This window comes from Anomaloglossus baeobatrachus, chromosome 5 (genome assembly GCF_048569485.1).
Source record: "Anomaloglossus baeobatrachus isolate aAnoBae1 chromosome 5, aAnoBae1.hap1, whole genome shotgun sequence".
NCBI classification, from domain to species: domain Eukaryota; kingdom Metazoa; phylum Chordata; class Amphibia; order Anura; family Aromobatidae; genus Anomaloglossus; species Anomaloglossus baeobatrachus.
This window is the reverse complement of record NC_134357.1, coordinates 272,609,814-272,626,977: the sequence shown is the minus strand read 5'-3', so window position 1 is coordinate 272,626,977 and position 17,164 is coordinate 272,609,814. Positions and strand designations below refer to the sequence as shown.

The 17,164-nt window shown below is 47.3% G+C and overlaps 1 protein-coding gene across 1 annotated transcript in view; it reads right to left on the bottom strand.

Annotated features, from left to right (window-relative positions):
- Positions 1–17,164, bottom strand: part of LOC142312740 (uncharacterized) — a 177,325-nt gene that overhangs the window by 93,561 nt on the left and 66,600 nt on the right. Inside the window, exons 13-17 of the mRNA XM_075351728.1 lie at positions 16,993–17,078; positions 16,574–16,643; positions 13,806–13,903; positions 13,256–13,361; positions 9,674–10,745 (exon numbers count right to left, since the gene is read on the bottom strand). Coding sequence (XP_075207843.1) covers positions 9,674–10,745; positions 13,256–13,361; positions 13,806–13,903; positions 16,574–16,643; positions 16,993–17,078 — 1,432 coding nt within the window. The remainder of the gene's footprint in view (positions 1–9,673; positions 10,746–13,255; positions 13,362–13,805; positions 13,904–16,573; positions 16,644–16,992; positions 17,079–17,164) is intronic.

Sequence of the window (17,164 nt, the reverse complement as noted above, 5' to 3'; positions counted from 1 at the left end):
TGGAGCCATGATTTGTTTCGAAATCAGGGTGGCCAGGGGCATTGAATCAACATTGCCCAAGGTCTGTCTGGACTGCAAAGTCTGTAAGATGTTAGTCATAGTCACAGACAATATATCAGCGGAAACTGCAACTCCGTCCCTGTCCCTGGACAGGGATCACAGGTGGTTCTTTTGGCCACCTGTAGCAGAGACCCCGTTGAGTAATTGCACACACTGGGGGTCCTGGAACAGTATCGCATGCAGTACAAGCAGCATAGAAAGCCTGTGCCTTGGCACCCATGCTTTTTTTTTTTTTTTTTTTTTTTCTTTTGCTGTTGCTGTCTAGCCATCTAGGAGCATTAGCCAAGAATAGCGACCGTACAGTGCAATGTATAGCATACAAGCATGAAGTACAATAAACACTTCAGCACATGCAGTACAAGGAGCATAGAAAGCCTGTGCCTTGGCACCTTTGCTTTTCTGCTGCCGTTGTCTAGTTATTCAGGAGCATTAGCCAAGAAAAGCGACATACAGTGAATGTATAGCATACAAGCATGAAAATAACCACTGCAGCACATGCAATCCAAGCAGCATTGAAAGCTTGTGCCTTAGCACCCTTGCTTTTCTGCTGCTGTTGTCTAGTCATCAAGGAGCATTAGCCAAGAATAGCGACATGCAGTGAATGTACAAGCATGAAAATAAACTCTGCAGTACATGCAATCCAAGCAGCATTGAAAGCTTGTGCCTTAGCACCATTGCTGTTTGCTGCCGCTGTCTAGCCATCTAGGCGGGTAGACAGCCAAGAATAGCCCTTACAGTGCAATGTAAAGCATACAAGCATAAAGGACACATGACACTGCAGCACATGCAAGACAAGCAGCATATAGAGTCTGTGCTTTAGCACCCCTGATCTTTTGCTGCTGTTTCTAGGTCTGCATCCTGAATAGCGACCGTACAAAAGTACAACAGGACACTTCGGCATTAGTGGGTCAGCACTTTAGTTGCCGCTTACCGCCCGCACAAAGCGGGTGTGTGGCGCCGGAATCCTGTGCTTGCTTGTCTCCGTTTTCCCGCTCTGCGTGCCGGAATGGCTGCCGGCGTCCAGAGGAGAGGGGCGGGCCGAGGGCGTGCCCGAGACAAGAGCGGGAACCCGGCGCCCACTGTGTCTAGTGAAGGGGGCTGGAGATGCAAATAAGGCTCCAGCCCTCGGCGCTGCTATAGAACAGCGTCTCTCCCTTTCCCTGAGTGACAGGGAGGGGGCGGGAACGAAGCGGCGCTAGGCCGCAAAAACCGGGGACTAAAGTTAGAAGCGCCGCCGCCGTAAAAGCGCGGTCGGCGCGTCCCCGGCGCACTACAAGTCGCAGCTGCGCCGCCGCTCCAGGGGCGGTCGGCGCGGCGGTCCCCACACGTAAAGTCCCCCAGTAATCTGCAGGGACTATAAGCCCAGCGCACAGCGCTACAGTCCCCGGCGCACTAGCACACCCAGCAAGCCTGGAGTGTGCGTGGCCTGCCATACGGGGACACAGAGTACCTGAAAGTTGCAGGGCCTTGTCCCTGAACGGCACTCCCGCTCCACATCCAGCAGGTTCTATGGGTCTGTGGATGGAGCCCGGCCTCAGGGCTTGGTGGCCGGAAAGATCCCACTTCCTCAGAGCCCCTCAGGGGGATGGGGAAGGAAAACAGCATGTGGGCTCCAGCCTCCGTACCAGCAATAGGTACCTCAACCTTACAAACCGCAAGTGGGGTGAGAAGGGAGCATGCTGGGGGCCCTAGTATGGGCCCTCTTTTCTTCCATCCGATAGAGTCAGCAGCTACTGCTGACTAAACAGTGGAGCTTATGCATGGATGTGTGCCTCCTTCGCACAAAGCTTGAAAACTGAGCAGCCCGTGATCCCACGGGGGGTGTATAGCCAGAAGGGGAGGGGCCTTACACTTTTTAGTGTAATACTTTGTGTGGCCTCCGGAGGCAGTAGCTATACACCCAATCGTCTGGGTCTCCCAATAGAGCGCCGAAGAAAATAAACGTTTATACTCACCTTTCCTCACTCCCTGCAGCACCGATCATCTTTCTCTCTGTCTCAGCAGCAGCGCCGCTGAGTGGAGCCATCACCATGTGTGGAGCCGTCCCCCTGCAGCTTCCCGATGTCTTCCTCTCTGCTCTCTGTGCCGGTCAGCTGATCTGTAGCGACGCGCACAGCGATGACGTCATCACTGTGCTCACGGCTTTCTACACAGATCAGCTGACCGGCACAGAGAGCAGAGAGGAAGACATCGGAAAGCTGCAGGGTGACGGCTCCACACACGGTGACGGCTCCACACACGGTGACGGGTGAGTACACTGATTCACTGCACCCCGCGCTGATAATGATACACGGGGGGCAGTGAATACAGCCGCACATGATCACTCCAGGCTGTAGTTGCCAGGGGTGATCATGGCCGGCTGTTAATTATGTGCGCACTCCCCGCTCATCCTTCCGCCCATCACCCCGCCCACCTGTCAGCGCTGACCAGCGCTGAGAGATTATGGGCGGGAGGATGGGCATCCATATCTAATGAGCGGCCCCACGTGGTCACGGCAGGCTGCTATAGCCTGCTTGTGCCTACAATGATCCACTCCACCATCATTCCCCGCAGCCACAGTCAGACCATAAGACGCACCCCCCCACTTTCACCCAACATTTGGGGGGAAAGAAGGGAATTTTGTTTACTTACCGTAAATTCCTTTTCTTCTAGCTCCTATTGGGAGACCCAGACAATTGGGTGTATAGCTTCTGCCTCCGGAGGCCACACAAAGTATTACACTTTAAAAAGTGTAACCCCTCCCCTCTGCCTATACACCCTCCCGTGCATCACGGGCTCCTCAGTTTTGGTGCAAAAGCAGGAAGGAGGAAAGTTATAAATTGGTCTAAGGTAAATTCAATCCGAAGGATGTTCGGAGAACTGAAACCATGAACCAAAAGAACAATTCAACATGAACAACATGTGTACACAAAAGAACAACAGCCCGAAGGGAACAGGGGCGGGTGCTGGGTCTCCCAATAGGAGCTAGAAGAAAAGGAATTTACGGTAAGTAAACAAAATTCCCTTCTTCTTTGTCGCTCCATTGGGAGACCCAGACAATTGGGACGTCCAAAAGCAGTCCCTGGGTGGGTAAAAGAATACCCCAATAAAAAGAGCCGATAACGGCTCCCTCTTACAGGTGGGCAACCGCCGCCTGAAGGACTCGCCTACCTAGGCTGGCATCTGCCGAAGCATAGGTATGCACCTGATAGTGTTTCGTGAAAGTGTGCAGACTCGACCAGGTAGCCGCCTGACACACCTGCTGAGCCGTAGCCTGGTGCCGCAATGCCCAGGATGCACCCACGGCTCTGGTAGAATGGGCTTTCAGCCCTGCAGGAATCGGAAGCCCAGAAGAACGGTAGGCTTCAAGAATCGGTTCCTTGATCCACCGAGCCAAGGTTGACTTGGAAGCCTGCGACCCCTTACGCTGGCCAGCGACAAGGACAAAGAGCGCATCAGAACGGCGCAGGGGCGCCGTGCGAGAAATGTAGAGCCGGAGTGCTCTCACTAGATCTAACAAATGCAACTCCTTTTCACATTGGTGAACTGGATGAGGACAAAAAGAAGGTAAGGAGATATCCTGATTGAGATGAAAAGGGGATACCACCTTAGGGAGAAATTCCGGGACCGGACGCAGAACCACCTTATCCTGGTGAAAAACCAGGAATGGGGCTTTGCATGACAGCGCTGCCAACTCCGACACTCTACGGAGCGATGTGACTGCCACTAGAAAGACCACCTTCTGCAAAAGACGTGAAAGGGAGACATCCCACAGTGGCTCGAAAGGTGGTTTCTGAAGAGCCTTTAGCACTCTGTTAAGATCCCATTGTTCCAGCGGCCTCTTGTAAGGTGGTACTATGTGGCAAACTCCCTGCAGGAACGTGCGGACCTGCGGAAGCCTGGCTAGACGCTTTTGAAAAAATATGGATAGCGCCGATACTTGTCCCTTGAGAGAACCGAGAGACAACCCCTTGTCCATTCCGGATTGAAGGAAAGAAAGAAAAGTGGGTAAGGCAAACGGCCAGGGGGTAAAACCCTGATCAGAGCACCAGGATAAGAAGATCCTCCAAGTCCTATGATAGATCTTGGCGGACGTTGGTTTCCTGGCCTGTCTCATAGTGGCAATGACATCTTGAGATAGGCCTGAGGACGCTAGTAGCCAGGACTCAATGGCCACACAGTCAGGTTGAGGGCCGCAGAATTCAGATGGAAAAATGGCCCTTGAGACAGCAAGTCTGGTCGGTCTGGGAGTGCCCACGGTTGACCCACCGTGAGGTGCCACAGATCCGGGTACCACGACCTCCTCGGCCAGTCTGGAGCGACGAAGATGGCGCGGCGGCAGTCGGACTTGATCTTGCGTAACACTCTGGGCAGCATTGCCAGAGGAGGAAATACATAAGGCAGTCGAAACTGCGACCAATCCTGAACTAATGCGTCCGCCGCCAGAGCTCTGTGATCTTGAGACCGTGCCATGAATGCCGGGACTTTGTTGTTGTGCCGAGACGCCATGAGGTCGACGTCCGGCGTCCCCCAGCGGCAACAGATCTCTTGAAACACGTCCGGGTGAAGAGACCATTCCCCTGCGTCCATGCCCTGGCGACTGAGAAAGTCTGCTTCCCAGTTTTCTACGCCCGGGATGTGAACTGCGGAGATGGTGGAGGCTGTGGCCTCCGCCCACAGCAGAATCCGCCGAACTTCTTGGAAGGCTTGACGGCTGCGCGTGCCGCCCTGGTGGTTGATGTACGCGACCGCCGTGGCGTTGTCCGACTGTATGTGGATCTGCCTGCCCTCCAGCCACCGATGGAACGCCTTTAGGGCTAGGTACACTGCCCTTATCTCCAGAACATTGATCTGAAGGGAGGACTCTGTCGGAGTCCAGGTTCCCTGAGCCCTGTGGTGGGGAAAAACCGCTCCCCACCCTGACAGACTCGCGTCCGTCGTGACCACAGCCCAGGATGGGGGCAGGAAGGATTTTCCCTTCGACAGAGAAGTGGGAAGAAGCCACCACTGAAGAGAGGTTTTGGCTTCCAGAGAAAGGGAGACGTTCCTGTCTAGGGACGTCGACCTCCTGTCCCATTTGCGGAGAATGTCCCATTGGAGTGGACGCAGATGAAACTGCGCAAAGGGGACTGCCTCCATCGCTGCCACCATCTTCCCCAGGAAGTGCATGAGGCGCCTCAAGGGGTGTGACTGGGCCCGAAGGAGAGAGTGCACCCCAGCTTGCAGCGAACGCTGTTTGTCCAGCGGAAGCTTGACTATCGCTGAGAGAGTATGAAACTCCATCCCGAGGTAAGTCAGTGATTGGGCCGGAGTCAATTTTGACTTTGGGAAATTGATGATCCACCCGAACCTCTGGAGAGTCTCCAGAGCAACGGCCAGGCCCACAAACTGAAGGTGTTCGTCCCCAATGGCGAAACGCAGGAAGCGTTGATGCTCTGGTGCGATCGGCACATGGAGATAGGCATCCCTGATGTCGATTGATGCTAGGAAGTCTCCTTGTGACATCGAAGCGATGACAGAGCGGAGGGATTCCATGCGAAACCGTCTGGTTCTCACATGTCTGTTGAGCAATTTGAGGTCCAAAACGGGACGGAATGATCCGTCCTTTTTTGGCACCACGAACAGGTTGGAGTAAAAACCGCAACCACGTTCCTGAAGGGGAACGGGGATCACAACTCCTTCTGTCTTCAGAGTGTCCACCGCCTGAGCAAGTGCATCGGCTCGCTCGGGGGGCGGAGATGTTCTGAAGAAACGAGTCGGAGGACGAGAGCAGAACTCTATCCTGTAACCGTGAGACAGAATGTCTCTCACCCATCGGTCTTGGACATGTGGCCACCAGGCGTCGCCAAAGCGGGAGAGCCTGCCACCGACCGAGGATGCGGTTTGTGGAGGCCGAAAGTCATGAGGAGGCCGCCTTGGAGACGGTGCCTCCGGCGGTCTTTGGAGGATGTGACTTAGACTGCCATGCAGAAGAGTTCCTCTGGCTCTTCTGTGGCCTGTTGGACGAAGATGATTGGGATCTGGCTGAGGGCCGAAAGGACCGAAACCTCGCCTGAATTTTCCGTTGCTGAGGTCTTTTTGGCTTGGATTGGGGTAAGGACGAGTCCTTTCCCTTAGATTGCTTAATAATTTCATCCAATTGCTCGCCAAACAATTGGTCGCCAGAAAAAGGCAAACCGGTCAAGAACTTCTTGGAAGCAAAGTCTGCCTTCCATTCGCGTAGCCACATGGCCCTGCGGACTGCCACCGAATTGGCGGATGCTACCGCTGTACGGCTAGCAGAGTCCAGGACGGCGTTCATGGCGTAGGACGAAAAAGCCGACGCCTGAGAAGTCAAAGACGCTACTTGCGGAGCAGAGGTACATGTGACCGCATTAATCTCAGACAGACAAGCTGAGATAGCTTGGAGTGCCCACACGGCTGCAAAGGCCGGGGCGAAAGACGCGCCTGTGGCTTCAAAGATGGATTTCATTAGGAGCTCTATCTGCCTGTCAGTGGCATCCTTGAGCGATGAACCGTCAGCCACTGCTACTACGGATCTAGCCGCCAGTCTAGAGACTGGAGGATCCACCTTGGGACATTGAGCCCAACCCTTGACTACGTCAGAGGGGAAGGGGTAACGTGTGTCATTAAGGCGCTTAGAAAAGCGCTTGTCCGGAAAAGCTCTGTGCTTCTGGACAGCATCTCTGAAGTTAGAGTGATCGAAAAAAGCACTCCGTGTACGTTTGGGAAACCTAAACTGGTGTTTCTCCTGCTGTGAAGCCGACTCCTCCACAGGTAGAGGCGGGGGAGATAGATCTAGCACCTGGTTGATTGACGCTATAAGGTCATTTACTATGGCGTCCCCTTCAGGTGTATCAAGATTGAGAGCAACGTCAGGGTCAGAGCCCTGGGCTGCGACCTCTGCCTCATCCTCCAGAGAGTCCTCAAGCTGAGACCCCGAACAGCGTGATGAAGTCGGGGAAGATTCCCAGCGAGCCCGCTTAGCCGGTCTGGGACTGCGGTCCGTGCCGGAGTCCTCCACGTGATACCTAGGGGCCACCCCAGGAGCATGCTGCGGCGCAGACCGAGAGGGGCCTGGGGGCGATGACCCCGCAGTGCCCGCGGCCTGTGTAAGGGCCGGTCTGGACTGTAAGGCTTCTAGTATCTTAGCAGACCATTTGTCCATAGACTGAGCCATGGATTGTGAAAGTGACTCAGAGAGTTTCTCAGCTAAAACTGCAAACTCTGTCCCTGCCGCCTGGACAGGGGAGGCCGGCGGTTCTACCTGGGCCGAGGGTCCCACCAGTGCCCGAGGCTCCGGCTGAGCGAGTGCCACAGGGCCCGAGCATTGCTCACAGTGAGGGTAGGTGGAACCTGCAGGTAGCATAGCCGCACAGGAGGTACAGGTTGCAAAATAACCCTGTGTCTTGGCACCCTTGCTCCTTGTGACCGACATGCTGTTCTCTCCTAGGAGAGTAATCACTGAGGGTATATAGCCAAAGGCTAAACACTGCGGCCGAACCTAGAAAATGTATACAAATATAGTATATATATATACAGTTCGGCACCCTAGGGGGACCAGCACCGGGTGACCGGTGTGGCTTACCGACCGCCCAGAGCGGTGTGTGTCCACCAGATTCCCTGCCTTGGGTCTCCCAGAGCTGCAGCCAGAAGTCCTCCACCGGCAGAATGTGTTTAAAACATGGCTGCCGGCGTTCTAAGGGGAGGAGGGAGCCGTGGGCGTGATCAATAAAGTGCGGGAATCTGGTGCCCCAGAGTGATGAGGGAGGAGGACACTAAAGTATGCTCCAGCCCTCACAGTCGACGTCAGGCCGACCGTCCCGCCCTTACCCCTGACTTGGCAGGCCCGGGGGCGGGAGTTTAATGCACTAGGCCGCAAAAGCCGGGGACTAAATTTAATACCGCGGCCGGCAAGCAGGCGCGGTCGGCGCGGTAGTCCCGGTCGTCACACAAAAACAGCAGCCGCTGCAGCGTCTGAGACCAAGTGCTCCATGCACCGTCCCCAAGGGGACACAGAGTACCTTTATGATGCAGGGCCTGTCCCTGATGATACTCAGTCTCCTGTCCGTCAGAATCCCACAGGGGCTGCGGAGGGAGCCCGGTCCCAGTGCCTGGATGACCGGTTAGGATCCCACTTCTCCCAGAGCCTCTAAGGGATGGGGAAGGAAAACGGCATGTGGCTCCAGCCTTTGTACCCGCAATGGGTACCTCAACCTTAACAGCACCGCCGACTTAGTGGGGTGAGAAGGGAGCATGCCGGGGGCCCTGTTAGGGGCCCTCTTTTCTTCCATCCGATACAATCAGCAGCTGCTGCTGACTAAAATGGGAGATGGGGTGAATGTGTGCCTCCTTTAACACAAAGCATAAAAACTGAGGAGCCCGTGATGCACGGGAGGGTGTATAGGCAGAGGGGAGGGGTTACACTTTTTAAAGTGTAATACTTTGTGTGGCCTCCGGAGGCAGAAGCTATACAACCAATTGTCTGGGTCTCCCAATGGAGCGACAAAGAAAAAGTGTGTCTTATGGTCCGAAAAATACGGTAATCAATTTTCAGATATTTCTTGGCCCAGTCTTGATGTTTCCCCCTTCTGCATCTTGTTCAGTGGTGGTTGGGTTTCAACCCTCCTTACCTTGGCAATGTATCTGAACATCTTGTACTTATGAACACTCCAGGGAGGTTACAGTTCTGGAATATTACAGCACTGAAGGATAATGCGATCCTGGTTGTTTCTCACTTCTCAACTCTCTGACAGTTAACGTACGTCTTTGTTACTCAACATGTTTTTTGGGACCCTGTTAATTACTTGCAACAAAATGTTTGATTCTGTGATCACACCCCTATATCTTATCAATTACAAGAGTGCTGCATCCTTCTGCAAGACAGTTTTTTACTATTCAGTCAGTTAAATCTCATTTTTTAGTCCATTTTGCATGAGGAAAACAAGCTGCCTAATAATTCCACAAACCTTGATAAAGGGTGTTATATCCTTAGGCCTCATCCTCCTCATTACACAATTACACATCACCTGATGGGGTTCATCCAATAAGCATTCAAGTTTATACAGCTTGGAATTGGAAAATTGGCATAAAAATACTCATATGCCTAATAATTATGCACACAGTGTAGAACGGCCAAACCAATTATTAAACTAATGAATTCAAGTACACAGGTAAATCTCGCTGCTAAAAACAGCACGAAAATGATGCTGCAGTGACATTGGTGCTAGTTTCTGAAATGAAATTGTCCCTATAGTTTAGCAATTCACAATAAGCAAATCTATAAATCGTCTGTGATGTCTCGATTTATTCTGTCGATAGTACATCAGTGCAACGTTTCATCCTGATGCACTGACACACTTATGGCAGAATAAAAGGATTTTGTTGGACTTCTTCACCTATGGCTGTACACTGTCACTCTTCTAAGCATAGATTTATGAAGATAGTCTCCATAGTTGCTGTAGATTTTTAAGATTGAGTGTGTATCTTGGGGAATTCACGATCCTGGGTTGCAGAAAGTGTCAATTATTAACTGGTTACCTTGGTATCCTTTTAAAAAAAAAAAAAAATCATGACCATTAGATTGCAGTGAATTTTTAGTAAACAAGTTTAAGGTTATAATCATAAAGTTCACTTCCCTTCTTTGTGTTTTCTCTGATGATAAACAAGTCCTGATTTCCTGGTAAAACATTTCCCACATTGAGAACACAAATATGGTTTCTCACCAGTGTGAGTTCTCTGATGAACCCCAAGTTTAACTTTAGTAATAAAACATTTCCCACAATCAGAGCATAGAAATGGTTTCTCCTCCGTGTGAATTTTCTGATGGTAAACAAGATCTGATTTCTGGGTAAAACGTTTTCCACATTCCGAACATGGATATGGCTTCTCACCTGTGTGAAACTTCTGATGTTTAAGAAGGTTTGATTTCTGAGCAAAACATTTTCCACATTCTGTACATAAATGTGGCTTCTCCCCAGAATGAATTTTCAGATGTTGAACAAGAACATATTTCTGGATAAAAGCTTTACCACAATGTGAACATGCAAATGGTTTCTCCCCTGTGTGAGTTCTTTGGTGATCCCTGAGTGAGGTTTTGCTAATAAAACACTTCCAACACTCTGAACAAGAGAATGGTTTCTCTCCTGTGTGAATTCGCTGATGATCCACAAGACCTGATTTCTTAGTAAAACATTTCCCACATTCAGAACAAGTAAGTGGAAATGGTTTCTTCCCTGTATGGAGTAGTTTGTGTCTGGAAAGAAATGACTTTCTAGTAAAACATTTGCCACATTCTGTACAAGAAAACGGCTTGTACCCTGTGTGAGTCCATTCATGCTGATAGAGACCTGATTGAGAGGTAAAACATTTCCCACATTCTGAGCATGAGTATGGCTTCTCTCCTGTGTGAATTCTTTGGTGCACAAAAAGATTTGACTTTTTTGCAAACCATTTTCCGCATTCACCACATTGAAACATTTTAGTCCCACTGTGGTCTGTACTTGGGATGGCAATCTGTGATTGATCAAGGGAAGGTATCTCATGATTCAGGGAATTAGAGGGTTGATTTGTACTGTAAGGTTCCATACATCCTGTAGGAGCAATGAAGTTTTCTTCTAAAGAAGGTAGCATGAGATATTTGTCTTCTGCTTTATGATTAGGTAACACTAGGAAGTTTCCCTCCAAATTGCTGTTAGGATTTTTTGCTAAAAAAAACAAAACAAAAAAAAAATTGCTTCAGTATTATGAAAACACAATTTCACTATTAGTAAAACACAATTTTTTTTAACAATCACATTGTAAAACTTTGCTAAAAAGAGATTTTAATAGAAAAGGCTAAAATACTAGTCTACACATTGTTGTACACTTAAACTCAAATGCAAAATACCAATTTAGCGAATGTTAAAGAGTGAATCAAGTGAAATGTTCCTGACTAGTGATGGGCGGACTCGGACTGTAAAGGTCAATATACATGTGGATTCACAAGTGTACCTGTTCACCGACCCCGGGCCTGGAGTTCTTAGGGAACTCTGAGTACCTATCCGAATCCGGCAACTCAGGTAATTAAATAAAAAAAATAAAGGAAAAATAAAGAGAAAAAAAGGGAAAAGTAGGCACGTTATACTTACCAGTCTCCGCACAGTTGTAACACTACTGCACCAAATCTGCATCTCCTGGCAAAAAAACGCATCAAAACCGCATCTCCATATACATTTTTTTTGCCAGGAGATGCAGATTTGGTGCAGGAATATGGTGTATAAATTTCAGCACCAAATCTGCACTTTTGGCAGAAAAAATGAACAAAAACTGTTTTGATGCCGTTTGTGCATATTTGGAGCTGAAATCTGATGCAGACGTTTCAACACCAAATTTGTACCTCCTGGCAGAAAACTGCACCAAAATCGCTTCAAAACAGTTTTTGTGCATTTTTTGGCCAAGAGATGAAGATTTGGTACTCAAATATTATGCCACATTCCTTCACAAGAGCAATTCCACAATTTTTTTTTTTATTTACCATGTTCACTATATGGTAAAACTGGCTTGGCAGTATGATTCTCCAGGTCAGTATGAGAACATATATGCCAAACATGTTAAGTTTGGGTTTTTTTATATTTAGGTGGTGAAAAAAATTGGAGAATTTTATACTGTAAAGAATTTTTTTTCTGAGTTTTCTGAGACCCCGTAGCATTTTAATTTTTCAGGATCTGGGGCTGTGTCATGGCTTATTTTTTGTGGCTTGAGTTGATATTTTTACTGATGCTATTTTTGGGTAGATGCAATGTTTTGATTGCCTCTTAGGCTGCTTTCACACATCCGGCTTGAGCTCTGCGTCTCAATCCGGCTGTGCAAGCTATGCAACGGATGCGGTGAAAACACCGCATCCTTTGCATAAGTTTTTCCTTTGCGGCCAGTCCGGTTTTTGCCGCTTGGGGCATGCTACTGAGCATGCGCAGTGGCAAAAAACGCATGCGGTGGCCGGATGCGGTTATTGCCGCATCACGCCGCATCCGGCCGCCATAGGCATGCATTGAAAAATGCGCCGCATCGGCCGAATGCGGCGCAATGCGTTTTTTTTTGCCGCACGAAAAAACGTGCCAGGCAACGTTCCATCCGGCCGCCGCATCGGCTAAATCTGCCGCATGCGGCAAAAAACGGACGGAACGCAAGGCCATGCGGCACTAATTAAAGTCTATGCAGGAAAATCGCAACCGGCAGCAAAAAAAACGGTTGCGATTTTCCTGCAAAGTGCCGGATTGTACCGCATTGCAGAAACCGGAGGTGTGAAAGCAGCCTTATTGTGTTTAATTGCCATGTTGCGGTTGTGAAAGAAACATAAATCTGGAGTTTATAATTTTGTTTTCGTTATACTATTTACTGATTGGATTAATTTATTTAATATTTTGATAGATCGGGCATTTCTGGACACGGCGATACCAAATATGTGGGGGTTTGTTAATTGTTTTGTTTTCAATGGGGCAAAAGGGGGGTGATTTGACTTATGTATTTTTTATTATTAAATATATATGTATTTTTTTAACTTTTTGCTGGATTAAATAGTCTTTTTAGAGGACTTGAGGCTGCGATTGTCTGTCCTCTTGTGCTATACAGAGCAGTGCATCAGTGGCAGAGACAGATGCGGGCTCGGCATGTGAGCCAGCATCAAAGGAAGGGACGTGACATATGATGTAAGTGCAACCTTTGATCATCAGTTCAGTGTCAGATTAGTGTCTCTGCCTCTCTGCTATATTATTCATACCAACTGGAGCATATGGACTGAATGCACTGCAATCTGTGGTTCTTATTCACTATGGTGACTATTACAAAAATGTTTAATATTTATCCCATGAATTGTTTTATGGATGTATACAAAGAATATATAAAGAAACTGATTGGTACAAATTGGATGTTATTTATGCTGTTTTTTACTTATTTGCTAGGAGAAAAAAAAAGTAAAATGCTAATATCCATGGCTGTCATACTGCAGCCGTCCTTATTCAATCTACCTATATAGTGTGTGGTCAGGATGTCACTATGCAGAAATAAAAACAGTGAAAAAGACCAAGAACTGCACCAGCACTGCTGTCCCTTTATTCTCAGAAACCTTGAGGGACATTGAGGTCAGATCCCCACTGATTATGGGAATACCCCCTTCAATGTGGCTTTTACGAGGATCTTCACCTTAAGAAACCTCTCAACTCAAACAAGCATTACTTACCTATACTAACATCTACTAGTATATCCTCCTCCTTGCGCTGCTCTTCACCACTCACATACGTCTCCTCTTCTTCATCGTCTACTTTAATGCCAGTCTCATCTTCTCCCTGGTTTAAGATGAAGTTTAAACTGTAAGAGATTGTTCTAAAAACCACAATAATGAACACAAGAGTCATAAAGGTCCAGACAAGCCCAATACATACTTGGTATTGATATGTCAGATAGCAGGAGAGAAGCAGGTTTAAATACCACGCCAAACCACAGGAGTCCAGATGATGTAATAAAATTCTTCCCTTTATTTTCACAGGTCTACGCGTTTCGAGGACATGTCCGTCCTCTTCCTCAGGACAATGTGCAGAGAATACTATAATACTTCTGCCTTCCACGCTACATACATGCTTGCTAAGGGGTTGTGACTGGCACAACCCTACTAGGTGAGTGCTTTCATTTGCATTTACCCCCTTGTGTCATACCGGGTAAGACCCTATTGCGCCTTCTCTCTCCACAGCTCCTTTTGCATACTTGGTATTGAGAAAGGCTACTTCATCTACCTGATAATCTTGTAAGACATGAAAAATTTCCTGCGGACAGTCCAGCGAATTTAGAAGATTGGAACATCTCTCTTCTGGATTTCTCTTACTTGATTCATCTGTCAAACGCACACAGACAGTGACGTCCAACCACAGTTACAAAGCAGTTGACACAAAGATATATTTAGCAAATAATTATGGGGATAATTAAGCAATGGAATGTTCTCATCATTTACTACATTGGAAAGTGATTTTAAAAATATGAGCAATGTCATGAAAGAAATGTAGTTTAGGTCACATTTATTAGAGCGGCTTTGTCAAAGCAGATATTTAGTTTGAATGGAATAGTGGTTGGTCATGCAAGGTGCTGCTCCTTTAATAATCTATGGGACTGACGGGGACAAATGAGTATAGCGCTAAACTGTTTTCTATAGTCCCTATATACAGAATCTAACCTAATGAAAAGCCTAGACAGCAGAATCTACAAAGTCATGAGCATTTAAAGAGATTTTCAGGTTTAGGAAAACTACCATCCTCAGCTTCAGATTGTTTTGGGAAAAAAAAAAGACCCCAACAAACTGATCTTTTCTCACCCTCCCCAGGTCTAGTCCTAATCACTGCTGCTCTGAGGATCTGTTGTTAAAAACCCCAAAAGACAGCTGCACTCTGAAATGCTATAATATGTGAACATTGAATATATAAAATTGGAACTGCATTACTGCTATAGAAAGAAACTATGAGGTTTTTAGTGCTTAAATAGGCCATTTTATGAGTGCCCAACATCCAGTGAAAAGGCGTACCCCCTTGTTCAGACACTAATCTTATAAGCCTCTATCAAGGCTGGAAGCAGACAGGACCCAGCACTAATTAAAAATGCCCTAGACTGATGGGAGGCATGCTCAGTCAGAAGGAAGTGCACTACAAATATCAGGCAGGATCCAGCCCTAATAAACTCGACAAAGAGGTATGCATTGACGCTGGCTGTTGGGCTCTCATAAATTGGCCAATTTGTGCACAAAGTACCTCATATTTTACCGTTGTTTCTATAGCGGTAATGCAATTCCAAATTCACCTATTCAAATGTTTACATAGCATTTCAGAGTGCCGCTGTATTTTTTTGTTATATTGACTAGTGATGGACTCGCAGATACCCGGGATCGGCAGGTCCAACTGGGTTTATAAATACCCCGGTTCAGGCCCAGAATTGATCCCGGATATCTGGCTGGACACCGGTCCCCATATAAGTCTATGAGGACTCGAATCAGGCACTTAAAAATGGTGGTAGATGGGATAGGGAGATTGGAGCAAGTGCTTTATACTTACCAGTCTCTGCGCGGCTGTAACGCTACTTTCGGGGCCAACAGCTGGGGTGAAAGAGGGTGTGTGGATTTTATTTCAAATAAAGAATTTTCTAGTTGTTGTATTTATTTCTTTTCACTTACAGGTTATTAATGGGGGGGGGGCTCTCATAGACTCTTCCCTTTACTAATCTAGGACTCCAAGGTAGCTGTGAGCTATTAACCCTTTATTACTCCAATTGCCACAGAACCAGGGCAAGTTCCAGGATTGTGGCATGTAAGGGACCTTACGACGATTTATTTATTTATTTTTACACCAATATAGACACACTCACTCACAGCACCTCTGATTGAAAGCAGTCAGACATGCTGCTACTCAGAGTGGAAGCACTGTATGACTGCAACCAAAGATGCCGGAACTGCCAGTGGAACAGTGAATATGTATGAAGGATAATGAGCTGCCTCAGACGTTTCCTTACAGCCACATGAAAGACTTGGTAAGTATAGCACACCTGCTTTCCACTTTTTTTCCTGTGTTTTTCATTTTTTTATTACTAGAGCTGCCGGATCTGGATAGTTAGCCGGAGATCCCTGAGAACTCGGGCCCAGGGTCGGTGTTCGGTTTCTTTTGTAACCGCACGAATCCGGACTTTTACAATCCGGGTCCGCTCATCACTAATACTGACTAGTTGTCTTGGCTTGCACCTGTTCACACTAGTCTTATTCTTGGAGGTAGTGGTCATTTTTTGATATTTGGAGTATCTGATATTGTCGTCAGCATTGACGTCACGTTAAACAGCAACGCATCAAATAACTGAGCAGCCCATGCCGTCAACTAGTGCAGAGCTCAGATATTCGCTGCAATGCTGTCTGCATGATGTCAGAAGCAGCGGCGGAGACTCAGTGCTAGATCTGGGGAGGGTGAGTAAAGAACAGTTTGTTTTCTTTTAACATATTGTAGGCAGCGAATAAGTATTTGTAGAAACCGGAAAACCTTTTTAAGAAGTTGGTTGTCATATGAGTACTCAGATGACATCTACCATGGCTCGGTCCTCTTGTGCAGCTGCTGAAAGCATTGTTGCCTGCACAGGAGAGCGGAGACAGGAAAACGGTCCTGTGATTACTCTCTTGACCCTTGCTATATGGACATAGTGGTGATCACTGTTGTCCGTACGGATCAGGGGGCTTGAAAGACTGCACAGTGGCAAGCATTGGGGCTACTTTTGATTATGTATGCTTGTAAATTAGAGTTTAGGGCAATTTAGAAATTTGGCCACAGGGAAGCCAACCTCTAACAAAATTAGAAGAAAATCATTCATAGATTTCATGTGAAAATGCACTAAAAGTGTGTACCTTAGTACATGTGGAGCAAATCAACTAACCCCTTAGACTAGAGTAAAAAAAACATCTAATTATAAAATGTGAGCCATTGTCCATAGATGATCAGACAATAAATGTATCTTGTGATCATTAGGCCTCTTCCTTGCTTACCCTGCTGTCCTGGCCTTCTATACATCTCTTGTTCATCAACAACTTCAATTTTAAGATCGAGCTCTTCACCCTAAATATATATGGGAAAAAAAATAGTCAAGTAAAAATTAAAGGTCACACTAAAAATCTAAGGGGGTAGATGATATGTTTTAGCAACTAGTCTACAAAAGTTTAAAGGTCCTTTTACATGGCACTGGGGGACTGTGGGAGAGTGGCTCCAAACCGGGACATGCTTATTCCACCTATATTTATGGAGGAAGTAATTACATCTCATTGGAAAATCAAAGAAAACCTAAAATCTAAAATGTATTAGTCCTCCCAATATATTGGCACATTATGTACATTTTTGATAGTTTATCTGGAACGCATTATGTAAGAACGTCTGTTAATGGGAAACCTCCTTTAATATACGGATCTACCTGAATACTTCCATCCTCTTCTGGACAGTCCTCAGAGTACAGAGGACTGGAACACCTCTCTTGTGGATTTTGCTCCCTGGATCCATCTGTAGTAAACACACCGTTATATAATAGAATGTATAGAGCACATGTGATTATAGATCGTATCATTATAGACTTACAGTAGGGAAAA